Source organism: Ictalurus punctatus, chromosome 13 (assembly GCF_001660625.3).
Source record: "Ictalurus punctatus breed USDA103 chromosome 13, Coco_2.0, whole genome shotgun sequence".
NCBI lineage: Eukaryota > Metazoa > Chordata > Actinopteri > Siluriformes > Ictaluridae > Ictalurus > Ictalurus punctatus.
Genome location: NC_030428.2, coordinates 4,634,701 through 4,654,282, shown reverse-complemented (window position 1 = coordinate 4,654,282; position 19,582 = coordinate 4,634,701). Strand labels below are relative to the sequence as shown.

The following is a 19,582-nucleotide window of genomic DNA, read 5'->3' as shown; positions in this document are numbered from 1 at the left end:
TGTCACCTCACAGCCCAATGGTCCCCTGCTAGGTGGACTGGCTACTCTAGAATGTATGTCTACAAGCTGTGACAGACTGGTAGCCCGTGCACAGTATTCCTGCCTAGCATTAGGAATTCCCCGGAATAGTTTCCTGATCCACTGTGACCCTGACCAAGATAAAGCAGTTAATCATCCATCCATCTTCTATACCGCTTATCCTTCAGGGTCACGGGGAAACCTGGAGCCTATCCCAGGGGAGAGGGTGCACAATCACATACACACTCATCACACTCATTCATACACTACAGACACTTTGGACATGAAGATCATCAGCCTACCATCCCACCTTTGGGGGAGGAAACCCCCAGGAGAACATGCAAACGCCGCACACACAGGGCCACGGTGGGAATCGAACCCCCAACCCTGGAGGTGTGCATGTTGTGAGGCGAACATGCTAACCACTAAGCTAGTTGAGACGTAGACTTGGGGTAGTCGGGGAGGGGTAAATAGGATGTCAACAATAAATCCACACACAATCCTTCAAATAGAAAACATTAATTCTTTAACAAACAACGATGCAATGATATTTCATTAAGAAAGAATGTAGTGCTATGAGCTGCCAGTAATGGTGCAATCTTGGAATTAACAAAAAATATTCGGCTTTTTGGAAACACACTGTACAGCATTAGAAACAGTATACAGCCTTTTAAACAGGCTTTAATTTAACAATACAACATGTATAAGTCCTTACATTAAATAATGAAAAGGAAAAAAAAAGAAAAGCTGAAATGAAATGTAAACAGGTATTTAAGGTTCAAACTGGACTTTCCTCAAAATGAATGACCACAGGGGAAAAATGTAGCATGGTGAAATCTCGGTTCTTTAACTGGATTCATAAAGAATTTGCCTGTCAATATCTAGAATAATGATAGAAGAATTCCAATTCAACCCTGAGAAACAGGCAACATAAACATCTGATCTGAGAACAGTATGTGAAAATAGTGTGCCATCTCTTCAGTGTGGTATACCAACTCCACGTACAAAACCAGGCATTAGCATACTGAATAATGTCAGATACAAAGCCATCGCTGCAGGTCAGCGTCTGAAACGGTATCTCGTCTGGTTTTGGATGTAGCCGATATTGAACACAAGAGTTGCCACACTATTTTGAGATTTAACAAATAATTTAGAGCAACTGTGGTTTGTGGTTTGGATGGAGCTATTGTCCAGTACGTGCGCGGAGCTGACGTTCACTTCCTGTGCATTTATCCGTCTGTACCGAGGATGAGCACAGCTCCGAAGATGGCCACGTTGTGTCCGATCAGCTTCATTTGGTTCCAGAACTCGACGCGACGTGTGCGGTGCCAGTAGCCGATATTCCCGTCGATGAACAGAATGATCAGCGGGAGGAGCACGGCTAAGATCTGAGAGGCTAAACGCACGTAGTACCCCGAGAGGAAGGAGAGCGCGAGCACACCGTAAAGGATGACCAGGAGCTGGACGGTGATCTCACCACCGGGGATGTGGTGCAGGTATGCCAATCTGTCCTCCTGACTGTGCTGGAGGGAGTAAACCTAGTGAAAGACAATGAGACGAGTGGAGAGGGAAAAAAAAAAATGGATCTCAATCACCAGGAAAGTGAAACGCACATGGAAACTCTTGCAACTATCACACTAAAGAAGCCACCGTACAGTCCACTCTGAAAGAACTGGAACAGCAAGGCTAATTCTATTGTTTGTTTTTTTTGCTATACATCAAAAGGTAAAAGGTACGAGATGATAAGATCAGAACTTTCATTTCCTGATATTTACATCTAGATGTGTTAAACAACTTAAAACATAGCACCTTTGGTGGCAGACCACCCGATTTTTAGGTGAGCAAAAGTATAGGAACGGACCGTTTTAAAGTAAATAACACTTAATATTCTGTAGGGCTGTATTTCCCTTATCAAGCCGGCGACCCACTGACATAACCAAACTTAATGAAGATTCTTCCAATTAATTTGGCTGCATTTCTCTCTTGAACCTTTTCTGTAAGCGCATAAGATGTCGATGCTACGAAGAGAAAATAACACAGGAATGGGGGATATCTGTGAAGGAAAAGCTTACCAGACAGATTAAGTAGATTCCTAAGAAGACTTGGCCAGTGGACTGTAGTGAGCGTGTGCGTGGTTTCTGCCTGTACACTTCTCCTGCTCCACTGGCCAGCACTAGAAAAGCTCCGATAACAGCCATGGCCCTCGAGTACATCCTCACCTAAGGAACATGCAAACGACACAATGCATAGAAAAAGACACGCATAAGTAAAGAGATCAAATGGCCAGTTTAAACTACATTTGACTATTTGATGTGCCTCTGAATTCGTACGTACCTTTAACCAGTCACCATAATGGACATGTCCACCGATGTAGGACGCGTACGTGCTCAAAGCCAACTGGAGTGCGGCGCCGAGAGCAAACCATCTCCTCTTCACCCCAAACGACATGAAACTGGCACACAACACTGCCGCTGCCATGTCGAAGTACAAGTACGGCACCTGGATATCTGGCTGCCTGAAATACATTTTCAGTAACTTTCCCGACATGGGATGGAGGAGTTTGCACTTTCCGGTTTCTCAATAACATAAGCTGTGTCTTATTAATGTCAAGAGGGAGAAGAAAAGAAGCTGGTGACGGAATGGTCATTTATCGTTGCTATAACGTAAGTCATATCTAGACTGTAGTGCAGATGTCCCAAGAAAACATTAACGTTAAATGTGACTATAAACAGATAAAAGTACAACGTCCATCCATTTTTTGTACCGCTTATCCTACACAGGGTTGTAGAGAGCCTGGAGCCTATCCCAGGGCACAAGGCAGGGGACACCCTGGATACGGGTCAACCCATCGCAGAACACAATCGCGCACACACTACAGACAATTTAGAAATGCTAATCAGTCTACAACGCATGTCTTTAGACTGGGGGAGGAAACCGGCGTACACAGAGGAAACACAGAGCAGGGGCGAGATTCAAACCCCCAACCTCGGCGGTGCAACGCAAACACAATATCCACTAAGCCAGGGGTACCCAAACGTTTCCAGGGCAAGGCCCCCCAAATGGCATTAACATTTGATCGAGACCCCCAAGATGTCTTCAAAACACATTAAAAATACAGACTTCTGAATATATCCCCCCCTTTTTATTATTAATAATTACATCTTTACATTACATTAGGAATTGATTGTGTGTGTGTGTGTGTGTGTGTGGTTGTCAGAGTGAGAAAGAGAAAACATACTAGTGGGAGGGAAGGGCTTGGTGGCTCCGACCAAATTGTTGAGGCCCCCCGGGCGCCCCCTGGTGGCCCCCACTTTGAAAACCACTGCACTAAGCCGCCGTACTCCCTTAAAGTACATCAGCAAATCGCTTTTGCAAGAAAGAAATGAAAACCTTTGAGGATGTGCTGAAATATGAACAGAATTCACCGCGGTGTTGTGCAGTATCACGCCCCAACATTATCGATTAGTTTCCTAAAACAACATGCCCCCAAGGGTTTTATTCCTTCCATAAATATTGGCTCTCATCAAAGAATGCAGAATGGTGGATATACAAAATATAATATCCATACAATATAAACAGCCGTCATTTTCTTTCCTTTAATTCCTTTCCTCAGATCTTACAGCCATGTAAGCTGGCGGTTGTGTCATTTTGATAACCACTTAACCACAAAAGGAGCGGATTAAAGGGTTTTGAGATGGGTTAAACCCCATCCAGATGTGTGCAGATCCCGGAAGTGTCGTGGCTCAAGACTAATTCCTCACTGTCTATACAGGTGTGAAATACAGGAGACTGCGCCACAGTATTTATAACGGAGCCATCTGAGACTGAGCTAATGAATATATACAACTGCAGGAAAATATTTCAGGACTGATGTGGTCTTAAGTAAAACTCTTTTAAATGAGTGAGCTAGGGTTAGCTGACCTTTCTGTAAACTAACTCAGATTAGTAGAGCGAATATTTTTGTTTGTTTGTTTGTTTTTACCTTTTCACATCGGCCCGCTCGGCAAAAAGCATAAGCATGCTGAAACAATTCCAGAAACCGAACCGAGTCAGAATAAAAGCTCCGAACTGCACGATGAACCTCAGCAATTGTCGTCGACTCGGAGGCGCCATGATTACTGAGGGCGGAAGTGATGTTTTCTTCTACTGACCAGAACATGCGCAGTGAGGTGGCGGAGATTCTTTGCTGCCCCCTAGTGGGAAAATGAATAATGAGCGAAATTGATTGAGCTTTTGTCATTATCCTGCTGAAAACGCAATAAAAACCTTCATAGAATTTGCAATGGTTTTAATGATTATAATGGAAACTGTAATGGTCACTGTGGATCTCTACTGGTAATTTGTTGCCTTCTATTGGTTGCATGTAATGTCTAGTGGATGCCATTAAGGACCAATAATGGTAATGTTTTTAATGGTTAACGGCTGATGGTTTGTAATAGTATTTGTAGTGGAAACCATTAGAATTTCTGTGATGGTTTCTATTTTTTGTGTGTTTTATTTTTTTTTTACTTTAGAGTAGGGGTTTGTGAGACTGCAATTGAAAATCAAAAATGGAATTAATAAAAAAAACAAACATAAATACTGTAGAATTTTGCTGTAACCTCATACGTAAAAAGTGATCAAAGTTGAGAGTGAATTACTCATGGTTCATGTCATGAGATAGTAACTATTAGCATGTGAGAGCTAAACATAAATGACTGTAAGCATCATCATCTTAAGAGAGCCTTAAAATCACTTCAGATGGACAGCCATATCAGTAACGATGAGGAACATCCAAGCGCAAATTAGATAACAAAAGCTGGGAAATGTTCTGTAATTACAGCAAGGAATGTTTGACATTTGGATTTATGTACATAGACAGTGACAAGACCAAACCCTTTCCCAGGTGTGTGTATCTCTGAAGCAGCTTTGTAATAAAAATATAAAGGCAGTTTTCTTAAAAAGACACAAAAACTTTGCCATAAAACCAAACGAGGCCAAGTCCGTGTAGATTAAAACAACAGCAACAGAAGCCGTAAATGAGTAAAACGTATTCAACAAGCAAAAGATCCACTTAATGTTAACCTGCTTAACATCTCCAGGGGTACTTGATGCAAATAAAATATAAGGTATTCAGCTGACAAAAAAAAATCTGTTTGGAACCCTGCTTTAGAGCATATAACTAAAGGCTTTTCTTACTGTAAAGTACAATGTAAGAGGCAAGAATGAAACATGACATTTGCCACAAACTGAACCTGAATTCATAACCACTGAAAGAGCAAAAAAACAAAACAAAAAAAAAACAACAACAACAAAACAAAGACATAATTGGATCCTGTTGAAAGAAAAGCAATATATCCATCCATCCATCCATCTTCTATACCGCTTATCCTTCCTTCAGGGTCAGACACACATTCATACACTACGGACACTTTGGACATGCCAATCAGCCTACCATGCATGTCTTTGGACTGGGGGAGGAAACCGGAGTACCCGGAGGAAACCCCCGCAGCACGGGGAGAACATGCAAACTCCGCACACACAGGGCAAAAAGCAATATATATATATATATATATATATATATATATATATATATATATATATATATATATATATATATATATAAAGTCAAAATTTTTAACAGTCAGTAGCAACATATTTAATGCATTTGCACTGAAAATAATAATTAAAAAAAAAACAGGTCATTTTTTAAAATGTTACTGATTTAAAAATACTTTCCCCTACAGATCCTGAAGATTTTAATATTCAAGATTCTAAATATTAAAGACCATGTGAATGACTGGGGTGAAAGAACAAAACTTGGGCTAATCACGACAATTTATTTTCTGATATCTTCACCTTTGTTGGTCCATATACCCTAGGCCTTCTCAGATAAGATATTGCTATTAATTACAATATATTGCCAAAAGTATGTGCAGGCTTGAGCGTCACACCAGTATGTTGTTCTTCCCCAAACTGTTGCCACAAACACACAATTGTATAAGATGTCTTTTTATGCTGTAGCATTAGAGTTTCCTTTCACTGGAATTGGAAGAGGCACAAACCTGTTCCAGCATGACAATGCCCCATGCACACAGCAAAGTCCATGAAGACATGGTGTGCCAAGGTTGGAGTGGAAGAACTCGAGTGTCCTGCACAAATTTCTTTACATAGTGTATGTCAGGCTTTGATCAGTTGGTTAGATGGATAGCTATGTGCTGTACATGCAAAATAGACATAAGCCTAATTAGTTTAGTCTGTAATCTGATAATGGCTGTGAAAATGTCTGTGATGCTCCTGTGATACTGTTTATTCATTGGTGGCTCAGTGGGTAGGACTCTAGACTACTGATCGGAAGGTTATGTCAGCGCTGGCCCTTCAGCAACAGCCTTAATTCTTGTGATTATCTTAGTTGTAAGTTGCTTTGGATAAGAGTGACTGCCAAATTCATCAACCCAATTAGCTCACCATAATTTACCTTGCGTTTCAATTCTGTTTGTTAAGAGGAGGAATTCCTATAGTCATCATAAAAGCTGTTCTCTTCAACAGCAGATTTTACCCAGAGATAATATCCTTTAAAAATCTGGATGCCACTAAAATGTTAAAAGGCATTGCACCTGACTCCTTGCAGGTGGTGAGCTTATAAGATTGTGCCATGTCCCCATTTTGGATTGAACCTGTCTGGGTTAGGAAGGTGGCCTAGTCATCAGATACTTGCCTGAGGAAGCAACCCCCAGGCCAGGATCCACGGTTGTGACCCTGTAACCCTAATCAGGGCAGGGTACACCTAGTCGTCTATGTGATTCTTGGGAATCTTGAAGTTCGCTCTTTGTCTGTCTTCTCCCCCTCAGATCTATCCTCTAAGCTTTACACTTCTGGTGACATGCCGCTTGCAGAAGTACATAAAACCCTTCAACATGACAGGGGATATACTGTAAATAATATGACAATTAAAATAAAACAAAACAGTCAAGATTTCCAAGGTTGATCTTGAGTCATTTCGATTCTGATTTCTAGATTTTTCTAATCAGTTCAAGTCAGGTAGTTCTACCCATCTGAGGTCACTGTTGCCAGATATCCATCATTAATCTGCCTACAAATGAGCCTAACCCAGATCTGAAGAAAACGGCTTAAAGGTGAGTCGAGAGCCACAACCTGCTTAGCCATGGCTCAAATACAGAGCTAATTAGAAACACAGGGCAGTCCTAGGATTAAACAAGATAAAAATCTTGTTGTGAATTTATAAAGCCTTTTAACATTGTGAAATAATAAATTTGAATTGAAATCCAATTGAAACATTCATACAAATGTTCTCCTAAGATTCACCTAAGATATGAATATAAAGGCCAAGAGTTCAGGTTCTAAGGGAAATTATTGTTTTTTTATTATCTAGTTATAACAGGACAGTCATAGTGTTATGATCACAAGCTATACAGTTGTGCAAGAAGCCAAAGTGATGCTTATCACATAACTAGCAAAAAGTCTTTTAATCAAGAAGCTGAAAGATCAACCATCTCATCTTATTGGAAAGTTTATTGATTTCCTTTCGGCCTTTGTTTTGCTTTATGTTTTTTTCGTTGAAATTGACAACACAGCACAAACATTTCTGCCTATGAAATTTCACCCAAATTAAAAAATTTAACCCTTAAATTTATAGCAACTGTAACCATATCTAATCTTATGTTCCTCAGTCTCATAACTGCCCACAGTAGCTTTCCTCTTACTTTATGTACTCTATGTACTGATTTATTTATATAAATATTTAATCAGATTCCTTTGTCCAAGTGCTTTGTAGTTGTCATTTCCCATCCTGAACTGCGAACTACAAACATGGCCGCCATGGACCGGAATTCCCAGAAGACACCTTCATTCTAATCACGCACACCTGCATCCAATCTCACACACTCACTCCACAGTATAAAGTGACTGTTTTCAAACAATGCCTTTGTGAAGTATTGAGTGTCTTCACCGTGCTAAGCCTTTTTTCGTGTTTCGTTTCATGGTTTTTGATCTTGCATCTAGTTTCTCATTTTGTGTTTTGCCACGCCTAGTTTATGCCTATTTGCCGATTGCCTGACCTTTTACCTGTTCTTGGACCACGCTTTTGATTACCAATTTGGATTTGTCTGCCTGTCTCTCTTTAATAAAGCTCTTATATGCAATTGCATCTGTCCTAGCCTCCATTACGCTCATTACGTGACAGTAGAAAAAAGAATAGAAAGTACAGCCCCATAATTCACATCAGTAGCAGTCACTACATGCCCACGGCTTGTTGCCTATGAATGTGATAAATTGAAGTACATGCTCTCATATTTCTGAAAATATGGTTCAAGCAATCTTAGTTACTCAGTGACAATAAATTAGCAATTAAATTATTGATCATTTATGTCAATCATTAATTCTTTTCACTTTAATAGAAGATGTATCCATGATTTCTTATAAAGTATGGTAAAATAGAGAGCATGAAATCATTAAGCAGCTTAGTGTCATGTCAATGCTACATTGAGCAAGTGACTCCATTTCTCACAATCCTTCACCTACAAACATGGATGTCATGGACCACAATACCCACTTCACCACACATATATAAGCACTCTCACAGCACTAGAACTTTGTGAAGTACTTTTGTTCAGCTCTGTTTCCACATCTGACATACCAAGCCCTTGATTCATGTTTACCTCATTCTGATTTTGACCCCCATTTCCCTTATCGTTTATTGATCATAGTTTTGTCCCTTGATTACCTGTTTGTACATCGCCTGAACTTTTGCCTTTTTATCAGCTCCCCCTCTCACTGTGCACCCTGAGAAGTATGCAGATAATCTCGCTCAATGTCTGGGGTTCCTACTCCAATGCATTCTGTATCGCTCTGAACAAGAAGGAGTTTCCAAACAATTTAAGGTGGCTCAGTTTGTCAAACATCTCATGAGCAAAGCATTAACCTGGGCAACCATGGTATGCAACCAAGGAGGTGATAAAACTTCATTATACAAGCAATTCATTGAATTGTTCTACTAGGTCTTTGACCATGCTCCAGAAGGTAATAAAATATAAATAAATAACTGAACTACTTCCGACAGTATTCCACAGAAAGCAAGGAGAGGCAGAAGGTTCCTTGAAGTTCTGAGCAAGCACCTGAGTGACCTGTGTAGATTTAAGTGGACAAATCCTTTTGATATTGAAAAGAAGAAATCGGCATGACCTTGTCAGATTAGCATGTAAGAAGAAAATGACAGTTGATTGTCTATGGTTACCTCAAGGTTGTGTGCAACGACAGAGATCTGACAGTTGTCCAGGAAGATCACAAGTTTCTGACATGGGAATGAATCACCTGGAATGAACAGCACTTCAGAGTAGCTAAACTGAGATCTGAGCTGCAACATGCGTGGCTGAGGAATTGAAGTAGTGGATGAGTTGAATGTCATCCACATAGAAGTGGTATGAAAACCCACGTGTGTATATGGCCACACTAAGATATCGAGCATAGAGGGAGAACAGAAGATGACCAATTACTGAGCCTTGTGGAAACCCGCTTGGCTCTCAGGAGGTTCTTTCCACAAAGGTTCAAAACCAATCTGAGCCCTTGCTTTGTTCCTCAACTTGTCCTTCTGTATCTGAGGGCTGTTTTGCTCTGTCTTGTACCACAAGGAAGCTATACATCATCGTTAGTCCAATGCCATCTTGTGATTTCAACAGTCCAGCTCTGATTAAGGACTGTGTTGATGCTAGTCTGATGATCACAAAAGCCCCTTTTCAGGGTATCCACGCTTTCTACCTTTGGTTTAGTGTCTTGGTGTACCAACTTCGGCTGTAAGAACCAGCAAGCTCTCCATGTCACAAAACAAGTTTCACAAGATAGTCAGTCGAACTCTGGCCGAGACCATCTTGTGATGTGAAGACTCCAGCTGTGAATAAGGAGCGCATTTATGCTTGACTGCTTATCACAGAGGCCCTTTTCAGGGAATGCAAATTCCAGAAGAAATCATTTTCAGCAACGTTCCAATAGAGGATGAAAGGAGCATCTTGCACACTAACCATGAGGACAACGTAAGTTCCGAGTTCCTACCGCTTAATATTGGCTTCCTTTGTTTTCTTTGGATTGTACCTGGAAGTGTCCATTTCTGAATGAAAAAATAACCTAATTCAGACAAAATCAGTCTAAAGAACACTGGTTGGGGATGTCCCCTAGCCAACAGAATGTAGTTGATGGAATTATTGCAGTGGTAATAAATCGTGGCTAAATAAACAACGTTTTGTTGCAGGTTATGATAGGGGATAGCTTGTTGCGACTTTCTGGGGAATCAAGAACCCTGCTTCGGGATATCTCCCATCTCCCAAAACAATTAGTTATAGCCCTGTTTGAATAGAGCGAAAGCAGCAAAGCCTTACAGATTTCCTGAAAAAAGCATAGGTGACTTGAAAATTCTATGAGAGTAATATCTTGTGCAACTACCTCAAAAGTTTAGCATGACAGCTAACAGGGCTGTGTGTGGCTCGTTGGTCTAGGGGTATGATTCTCACTTCGGGTGTGAGAGGTCCCGGGTTCAACTCCCGGACGAGCCCAAGTGTTCTGTTAAACAGTCTGTGCTTGGTTCGTGAGAGATCCAAGAAGGTTAGAATCCCAAATAAGCTGGTCTTTCTGCAGCCGTGTGTAGTTTTGCTCAACACACCTTTCAGGGAAGCCCATGTTTAGGGAAAGCCCGTTTCACCACGCAACCACAGCTTTGTAATAAAACCAGTGCTCAGCCATGTTACTTTGATCTCTGAAGACAAAAGCAAAAATAACTGTAGCAGGCACCGATACCACTAAATTGAAATGGCTAGTGTGATGACCTAAGCTTGTAACCACACTGTAAAGGTAAGTAGAACTTTCTACTATTTCAAGTCTTCTCCATGTTATGAGGGTTGTGAAGTGGAAATGAACAAAATCAAAAGTACCTTGAGGTAAACCAGCTTGATAAGCAATTTGGCTTGATGGTCTAGGGGTATGATTCTAATTTTGGGTGAGAGTGGTCCAGGGTTGAAATCCCTGATAAGCCCTTTCCTTGCTGTTAACTTGTCATTCTGTAATTGAGGAAATTTTTGCTCGTCACCTCAACCGAGCTTCATGACATAATTAATGTCAAGAGGTTCTCTCCAGCCAGGTTCAAATCCTATATGAGCCCTTGCTTTTGTCTGAACATGCCCTTCTGAATCTGAGGGCCATTTTGCTCAAAACAGCATTCAGGAAAGCCCATGTTCAGGGAATCCCCTCTTTCACCATATCACCTCAGCACTCGCTTTCCTGTCAATCTGTCCTTCTGTAGCCTATTGTCATTTTGCTCGGACACCTTTCAGGGAAGCCCATTTGCACGGACTCCCCTATCAGGTTTAGTCTCCCTATTGTTTAACACCTTGGAGGACCAACTTTGGTGATGAGAACTTTCAAACTCTCTACGTCATCACAGCTTTGAAATTAAACCAGTGCTCAACAATATCATTTTGATCTCTGAAAAAAACAAAACTAATTGTAGCAGGCACCTATACCACTACATTGAAATGGTTTGTGTGATGGACTAAGGTTGAAACAGCCAGATTGGCTGTTTAGCTTGTTGGGCGAGGGACTTGATTTTGACTTTGTGTGTGAGATGTCCCCAGATGAAATCCTGAATGAGCTCTTACCTTCGTTTTAACTTGTCCCTCTGTAATCGAGGGAACTATTGCCCTTCAATTCAACCGCGATGTAGTACTCGAACGCCAAGAGCTGTCTGCTTGTTTCTTGCTTGACTGCTTGGTTCTCACGAGTTCTAAGGTGCAAAACCAAGATGAGAGCTTGCTTGTTTCTCAACTTGTCCTTCTATAACAGAGTTTCATTTGGTCATACTAGTCACCATGAGCAAGCTTTCCATCATCGTTCACATCTTTCACAGTAATATCTTGTGCAACCATCTCAACTATTAGCATGAACCTGCAGAACTGTAAGGACATACATTTTCATGGTACAGTGGATCTCAGTGGTCTATGGTGCAAGCTCCATGTGCAGGTTGGCTCGTTGGTCTAGTGGTATGATTCTCGCTTAGGGTGCGAGAGGTCCCGGGTTCAAATCCCGGATGAGCCCATGCTATGTGTTGAATAGTTTACCTCTGGGTTGTTTGGCTGCTTAGTTCAATTTGCAGATAGGTGCATGTGTTTCTCTATGCTTGTTCTTCCACATCCTGCTACCTTTTCATTCTGACACCTTTCAGGGAAGTCCAATTTCATGGACAACCCCTTTCCGGTTTGGTCTCACTATTGGTGAGCATCTTGGAGGGCCAACTTAGGTGATGAGAACTTGCAAACTCTCTACCTCATCACAGCTTTGTAATAAAACCAGTATGAACCTGTGCATCTTTAAATGAACAAAAATAACAGTACCTTGAGGTAAAACAGCCAGATAGACTATTTCACTCATTGGTCTAGGGGTATGATTCTAATGTTGGGTGAGAGATGTCTCGGGTTGAAATCCCTGATGAGCCCTTACCTTGCTGTTAACTCTTCCTTCTGTAATCGAGGAAATTTTTGCTCTTCACCTCAACCGAGCTTCATGATGATCTGGCTGCTTGGCTCTCAAGAGGTTCTCTCCAGAAAGGTTCCAAACCAGGATGAGCCCTTGCTTTTTCCTCAACTTGTCCTTCTGTATCTGAGGGCTGTTGTGCTCGGACACCAACACCACAAGCAAGCTATCCATCATCGTTAGTCGAATGCCATCTTGTGATGTCAACAGTCCAGCTCTGATCAAGGACTGTGTTGATGCTAGTCTGATGATCACAAAAGCCCCTTTTCAGGGTATCCACGCTTTCTACCTTTAGTTTAGTGTCTTGGTGTACCAACTTCGGCTGTAAGAACCAGCAAGCTCTCCATGTCACAAAACAAGTTTCACAAGATAGTCATTCGAACTCTGGCCGAGACCATCTTGTGATGTGAAGAATCCAACTGCGAATAAGGAGCGCATTTATGCTTGACTGCTTATCACAGAGGCCCTTTTCAGGGAATGCAAATTCCAGAAGAAATCATTTTCAGCAACGTTCCAATAGAGGATGAAAGGAGCATCTTGCACACTAATCATGAGGACAACGTAAGTTCCGAGCTCCTACCACTTAATATTGGCTTCCTTTGTTTTCTTTGGCTTGTACCTGGAAGTGTCCATTTCTGAATGAAAAAATAACCTAATTCAGACAAAATCAGTCTAAAGAACACTGGTTGGGGATGTCCCCTAGCCAACAGAATGTAGTTGATGGAATTATTGCAGTGGTAATAAATCGTGGCTAAATAAACAACGTTTTGTTGCAGGTTATGATAGGGGATAGCTTGTTGCGACTTTCTGGGGAATCAAGAACCCTGCTTCGGGATATCTCCCATCTCCCAAAACAATTAGTTATAGCCCTGTTTGAATAGAGCGAAAGCAGCAAAGCCTTACAGATTTCCTGAAAAAAGCATAGGTGACTTGAAAATTCTATGAGAGTAATATCTTGTGCAACTACCTCAAAAGTTTAGCATGACAGCTAACAGGGCTGTGTGTGGCTCGTTGGTCTAGGGGTATGATTCTCACTTCGGGTGTGAGAGGTCCCGGGTTCAACTCCCGGACGAGCCCAAGTGTTCTGTTAAACAGTCTGTGCTTGGTTCGTGAGAGATCCAAGAAGGTTAGAATCCCAAATAAGCTGGTCTTTCTGCAGCCGTGTGTAGTTTTGCTCAACACACCTTTCAGGGAAGCCCATGTTTAGGGAAAGCCCGTTTCACCACGCAACCACAGCTTTGTAATAAAACCAGTGCTCAGCCATGTTACTTTGATCTCTGAAGACAAAAGCAAAAATAACTGTAGCAGGCACCGATACCACTAAATTGAAATGGCTAGTGTGATGACCTAAGCTTGTAACCACACTGTAAAGGTAAGTAGAACTTTCTACTATTTCAAGTCTTCTCCATGTTATGAGGGTTGTGAAGTGGAAATGAACAAAATCAAAAGTACCTTGAGGTAAACCAGCTTGATAAGCAATTTGGCTTGATGGTCTAGGGGTATGATTCTAATTTTGGGTGAGAGTGGTCCAGGGTTGAAATCCCTGATAAGCCCTTTCCTTGCTGTTAACTTGTCATTCTGTAATTGAGGAAATTTTTGCTCGTCACCTCAACCGAGCTTCATGACATAATTAATGTCAAGAGGTTCTCTCCAGCCAGGTTCAAATCCTATATGAGCCCTTGCTTTTGTCTGAACATGCCCTTCTGAATCTGAGGGCCATTTTGCTCAAAACAGCATTCAGGAAAGCCCATGTTCAGGGAATCCCCTCTTTCACCATATCACCTCAGCACTCGCTTTCCTGTCAATCTGTCCTTCTGTAGCCTATTGTCATTTTGCTCGGACACCTTTCAGGGAAGCCCATTTGCACGGACTCCCCTATCAGGTTTAGTCTCCCTATTGTTTAACACCTTGGAGGACCAACTTTGGTGATGAGAACTTTCAAACTCTCTACGTCATCACAGCTTTGAAATTAAACCAGTGCTCAACAATATCATTTTGATCTCTGAAAAAAACAAAACTAATTGTAGCAGGCACCTATACCACTACATTGAAATGGTTTGTGTGATGGACTAAGGTTGAAACAGCCAGATTGGCTGTTTAGCTTGTTGGGCGAGGGACTTGATTTTGACTTTGTGTGTGAGATGTCCCCAGATGAAATCCTGAATGAGCTCTTACCTTCGTTTTAACTTGTCCCTCTGTAATCGAGGGAACTATTGCCCTTCAATTCAACCGCGATGTAGTACTCGAACGCCAAGAGCTGTCTGCTTGTTTCTTGCTTGACTGCTTGGTTCTCACGAGTTCTAAGGTGCAAAACCAAGATGAGAGCTTGCTTGTTTCTCAACTTGTCCTTCTATAACAGAGTTTCATTTGGTCATACTAGTCACCATGAGCAAGCTTTCCATCATCGTTCACATCTTTCACAGTAATATCTTGTGCAACCATCTCAACTATTAGCATGAACCTGCAGAACTGTAAGGACATACATTTTCATGGTACAGTGGATCTCAGTGGTCTATGGTGCAAGCTCCATGTGCAGGTTGGCTCGTTGGTCTAGTGGTATGATTCTCGCTTAGGGTGCGAGAGGTCCCGGGTTCAAATCCCGGATGAGCCCATGCTATGTGTTGAATAGTTTACCTCTGGGTTGTTTGGCTGCTTAGTTCAATTTGCAGATAGGTGCATGTGTTTCTCTATGCTTGTTCTTCCACATCCTGCTACCTTTTCATTCTGACACCTTTCAGGGAAGTCCAATTTCATGGACAACCCCTTTCCGGTTTGGTCTCACTATTGGTGAGCATCTTGGAGGGCCAACTTAGGTGATGAGAACTTGCAAACTCTCTACCTCATCACAGCTTTGTAATAAAACCAGTATGAACCTGTGCATCTTTAAATGAACAAAAATAACAGTACCTTGAGGTAAAACAGCCAGATAGACTATTTCACTCATTGGTCTAGGGGTATGATTCTAATGTTGGGTGAGAGATGTCTCGGGTTGAAATCCCTGATGAGCCCTTACCTTGCTGTTAACTCTTCCTTCTGTAATCGAGGAAATTTTTGCTCTTCACCTCAACCGAGCTTCATGATGATCTGGCTGCTTGGCTCTCAAGAGGTTCTCTCCAGAAAGGTTCCAAACCAGGATGAGCCCTTGCTTTTTCCTCAACTTGTCCTTCTGTATCTGAGGGCTGTTGTGCTCGGACACCAACACCACAAGCAAGCTATCCATCATCGTTAGTCGAATGCCATCTTGTGATGTCAACAGTCCAGCTCTGATCAAGGACTGTGTTGATGCTAGTCTGATGATCACAAAAGCCCCTTTTCAGGGTATCCACGCTTTCTACCTTTAGTTTAGTGTCTTGGTGTACCAACTTCGGCTGTAAGAACCAGCAAGCTCTCCATGTCACAAAACAAGTTTCACAAGATAGTCATTCGAACTCTGGCCGAGACCATCTTGTGATGTGAAGAATCCAACTGCGAATAAGGAGCGCATTTATGCTTGACTGCTTATCACAGAGGCCCTTTTCAGGGAATGCAAATTCCAGAAGAAATCATTTTCAGCAACGTTCCAATAGAGGATGAAAGGAGCATCTTGCACACTAATCATGAGGACAACGTAAGTTCCGAGCTCCTACCACTTAATATTGGCTTCCTTTGTTTTCTTTGGCTTGTACCTGGAAGTGTCCATTTCTGAATGAAAAAATAACCTAATTCAGACAAAATCAGTCTAAAGAACACTGGTTGGGGATGTCCCCTAGCCAACAGAATGTAGTTGATGGAATTATTGCAGTGGTAATAAATCGTGGCTAAATAAACAACGTTTTGTTGCAGGTTATGATAGGGGATAGCTTGTTGCGACTTTCTGGGGAATCAAGAACCCTGCTTCGGGATATCTCCCATCTCCCAAAACAATTAGTTATAGCCCTGTTTGAATAGAGCGAAAGCAGCAAAGCCTTACAGATTTCCTGAAAAAAGCATAGGTGACTTGAAAATTCTATGAGAGTAATATCTTGTGCAACTACCTCAAAAGTTTAGCATGACAGCTAACAGGGCTGTGTGTGGCTCGTTGGTCTAGGGGTATGATTCTCGCTTCGGGTGTGAGAGGTCCCGGGTTCAACTCCCGGACGAGCCCAAGTGTTCTGTTAAACAGTCTGTGCTTGGTTCGTGAGAGATCCAAGAAGGTTAGAATCCCAAATAAGCTGGTCTTTCTGCAGCCGTGTGTAGTTTTGCTCAACACACCTTTCAGGGAAGCCCATGTTTAGGGAAAGCCCGTTTCACCACGCAACCACAGCTTTGTAATAAAACCAGTGCTCAGCCATGTTACTTTGATCTCTGAAGACAAAAGCAAAAATAACTGTAGCAGGCACCGATACCACTAAATTGAAATGGCTAGTGTGATGGACTAAGGTTGAAACAGCCACATTGGCTGTTTAGCTTGTTGGGCGAGGGACTTGATTTTGACTTTGTGTGTGAGATGTCCCCGGTTGAAATCCTGAATGAGCTCTTACCTTCGTTTTAACTTGTCCCTCTGTAATCGAGGGAACTATTGCCCTTCAATTCAACCGCGATGTAGTTACTCGAACGCCAAGAGCTGTCTGCTTGTTTCTTGCTTGACTGCTTGGTTCTCATGAGTTCTAACAAGGTGCAAAACCAAGATAAGAGCTTGCTTGTTTCTCAACTTGTCCTTCTGTAACAGAGTTTCATTTTGGTCATACTAGTCACCATGAGCAAGCTTTCCATCATCGTTCACATCGTTCACAGTAATGTCTTGTGCAACCATCTCAAACTATTAGCATGAACCTGCAGAGCTGTAAGGACATTGTTGTGGATAAAAATGACATGAAATAAACATGAGGGAGACTTAGTATGAGTAATATGTAATTTTATTGATAATTCACAGGACTGGTTAGTGCGTAATCTTGAGGAGAGCGGTGGGGGGAAGAAAATGGGGTGCGTCCTGGGGACATGGGATAGTCAGAGAAGGTGAAGTGAGAGGACCACTGAAAGTGGGGCGGACTGGCAGGTGAGAAGAGGGAAGAATGGTCGGGGCCCAGGTCAGAGAAGGTGACATCTTCCTCAGACTGAAAGCTGGAGGGGGGTTTTGGCTGTGTAGAGGCGTCAATACACACGTTCACAGGGCAGATTCTGTATCGGAGAGGGGGGGGCGGAACCCCACATTTCCATTTCCAGAGGGGGTGCTGCGAAGAAAGTTAAGTAGCACCATGATATGTATGCGCAAGCTGATAATGAGTGTCCAGATCGAGATCCAGATCCAGATCCAGTAAAGTGGAGAAGAAGGACTGACGATGGGCACCTAGACACACAGAAGCGGTATTAGGCGGATATTGACAAATTGGATTTACACTTTAAAGATCTTTAAGAGTACTACACTATGGTTTATTAGTCGAAGAGTCAAAAAGAAGTATAAGAGCTGAGGAGTGCTAACACACACACACACTCTCTCACAGTCAAGGGCGGGCATGTAGACATAACACACACACACATAACATTATAACTTTATAAGAATAATAAAAAGGAGTATTAAGATATTATAAGGGTAATATCTTATAATAATAAAATATGTACTCTTTATATATACTCTTTATAAAAATAAAGAGTAGTAGGATATGTAGGACAGTAGAAGGGTAATATAATGATATTATGAAGTAGGAAGTACAGTAAAGCGTTTTTCAAGCAGTATAACTATATATAAAATAGAGATATAGAGCAAGTATGAAAATAAATTCTAAATTAGAAATACAGAAAAATGTAACTTACTCATAATTCAGATGGTGAAGATTCTTGTCTCACAAGGAAGGCCTTAATTTTAAGAGAAAACCATGAGGAGCCATTTATAAGGGTAGCTGAGTCAAGCTGCCCCCCCTGCGAGATAATAGTAAGACCAAGGTGACTCTAAATTGTTTTGTCTCTCCACTTTTGAAGCTAATGGTAAATTGAAATACCCTGTTTTAGAACCTATTGGTAAGTCGAAAAGCCCTGTTTTTTTAGCTAATGGTAAGTTGAATAGCCCTTTTTTAGAACATAATAGTAAGGTAGATGAGCTCTTTTTTAACCCTATTGGTATTGATATCATAGTCTTCTTGAAACATATGGGTTATTTACTGTGTAAATACAGTATAAATACTGGAGCTTAAGCTCAGGGTATCAGATCACCTCTGAGAATTCTCATCGGTGTGGATCTCGTGTGGTGGAACGGAACCAATAAATCTGGACCCTTGCTTCTTCTCACTCATGGCTGCTGTCTTTTTTTCTATCTCCAACTGGGCTCAGAGGTAGATGTGAATATTTCTTCTGTGTTGAATTTTAAGTGTTTTTGGGTAATAGGCTAAAATTGAGACAGCGACATACACTTGCAGGGTACAGTGGAACTCCAGTGGTCTATGGTGTAGCATCACTGGGCAGTTTGGCTCGTTGGTCTAGTGGTATGATTCTCGCTTCGGGTGCGAGAGGTTCAACTCCCGGACGAGCCCAGGCTTTCTGTTGAACAGTCTGTAGTTTGTTCATTAGAGATCCATGAAGGTTGGAATCCCAAATCAGCTTGTCCTTGTGCAGTTTTGCTCATTACACCTTTCACAACCACAGCTTTGTAATAAAACCAGTGCTCAGCCATGTTACTTTGATCTCTGAAGACAAAAGCAAAAATAACTGTAGCAAGCACCGATACTACTAAATTGAAATGGCTAGTGTGATGGACTAAGCTTGGAACCATATTGGAAAGGAAAGTGGAACTTTCTACTATGTCAAGTCTTCTCCATGTTATGAGGGTTGTGAAGTGGAAATGAACAAAAATAAAAATACCTTGAGGTAAACCAGCCTGATAAGCAATTTGGCTTGATGGTCTGTTAGGCTGATGTACAGTTAATTATAGATGGTGATTTCAATGTTATTAGAAAGAAAAAAAAGAAGTGATACTGGCCATAAGTTACTGATGTCTGAGGGATTCAGTATTGGTTTCTTCAGGATGGAAATAACCCTTACATTCTTGAATGCTGTTCACACATGAACAGCTTTTATGAAACAATTAATGATAGTAATGATGAAG

The 19,582-nt window shown here is 41.6% G+C and overlaps 1 protein-coding gene and 5 non-coding genes across 6 annotated transcripts; 5 read left to right on the top strand and 1 right to left on the bottom strand.

The window, feature by feature from the left end:
* Window positions 1–521: 521 nt before the first annotated feature.
* tmem101 (transmembrane protein 101) lies at window positions 522–4,158 on the bottom strand. Its single transcript, XM_017484452.3, has 4 exons — window positions 4,001–4,158; window positions 2,353–2,533; window positions 2,091–2,237; window positions 522–1,556 (listed from the first exon to the last, which is right to left on the bottom strand). Exons 1-4 carry the CDS (start codon window positions 4,129–4,131, stop codon window positions 1,248–1,250), a joined length of 768 nt encoding a protein of 255 aa, XP_017339941.1. The 5' UTR covers window positions 4,132–4,158; the 3' UTR covers window positions 522–1,247.
* Window positions 4,159–10,487: 6,329 nt separating this feature from the next.
* On the top strand, window positions 10,488–10,559 carry trnap-cgg (transfer RNA proline (anticodon CGG)). The gene has a single exon. It is a non-coding gene; the product is annotated as a tRNA-Pro (tRNA).
* A 1,462-nt stretch (window positions 10,560–12,021) lies between these two features.
* On the top strand, window positions 12,022–12,093 carry trnap-agg (transfer RNA proline (anticodon AGG)). The gene has a single exon. It is a non-coding gene; the product is annotated as a tRNA-Pro (tRNA).
* Window positions 12,094–13,533: 1,440 nt separating this feature from the next.
* Window positions 13,534–13,605, top strand: trnap-cgg (transfer RNA proline (anticodon CGG)). Its single transcript has one exon. It is a non-coding gene; the product is annotated as a tRNA-Pro (tRNA).
* A 1,462-nt stretch (window positions 13,606–15,067) lies between these two features.
* Window positions 15,068–15,139, top strand: trnap-agg (transfer RNA proline (anticodon AGG)). The gene has a single exon. It is a non-coding gene; the product is annotated as a tRNA-Pro (tRNA).
* A 1,440-nt stretch (window positions 15,140–16,579) lies between these two features.
* Window positions 16,580–16,651, top strand: trnap-cgg (transfer RNA proline (anticodon CGG)). The gene has a single exon. It is a non-coding gene; the product is annotated as a tRNA-Pro (tRNA).
* The last annotated feature ends 2,931 nt before the right edge of the window (window positions 16,652–19,582 follow it).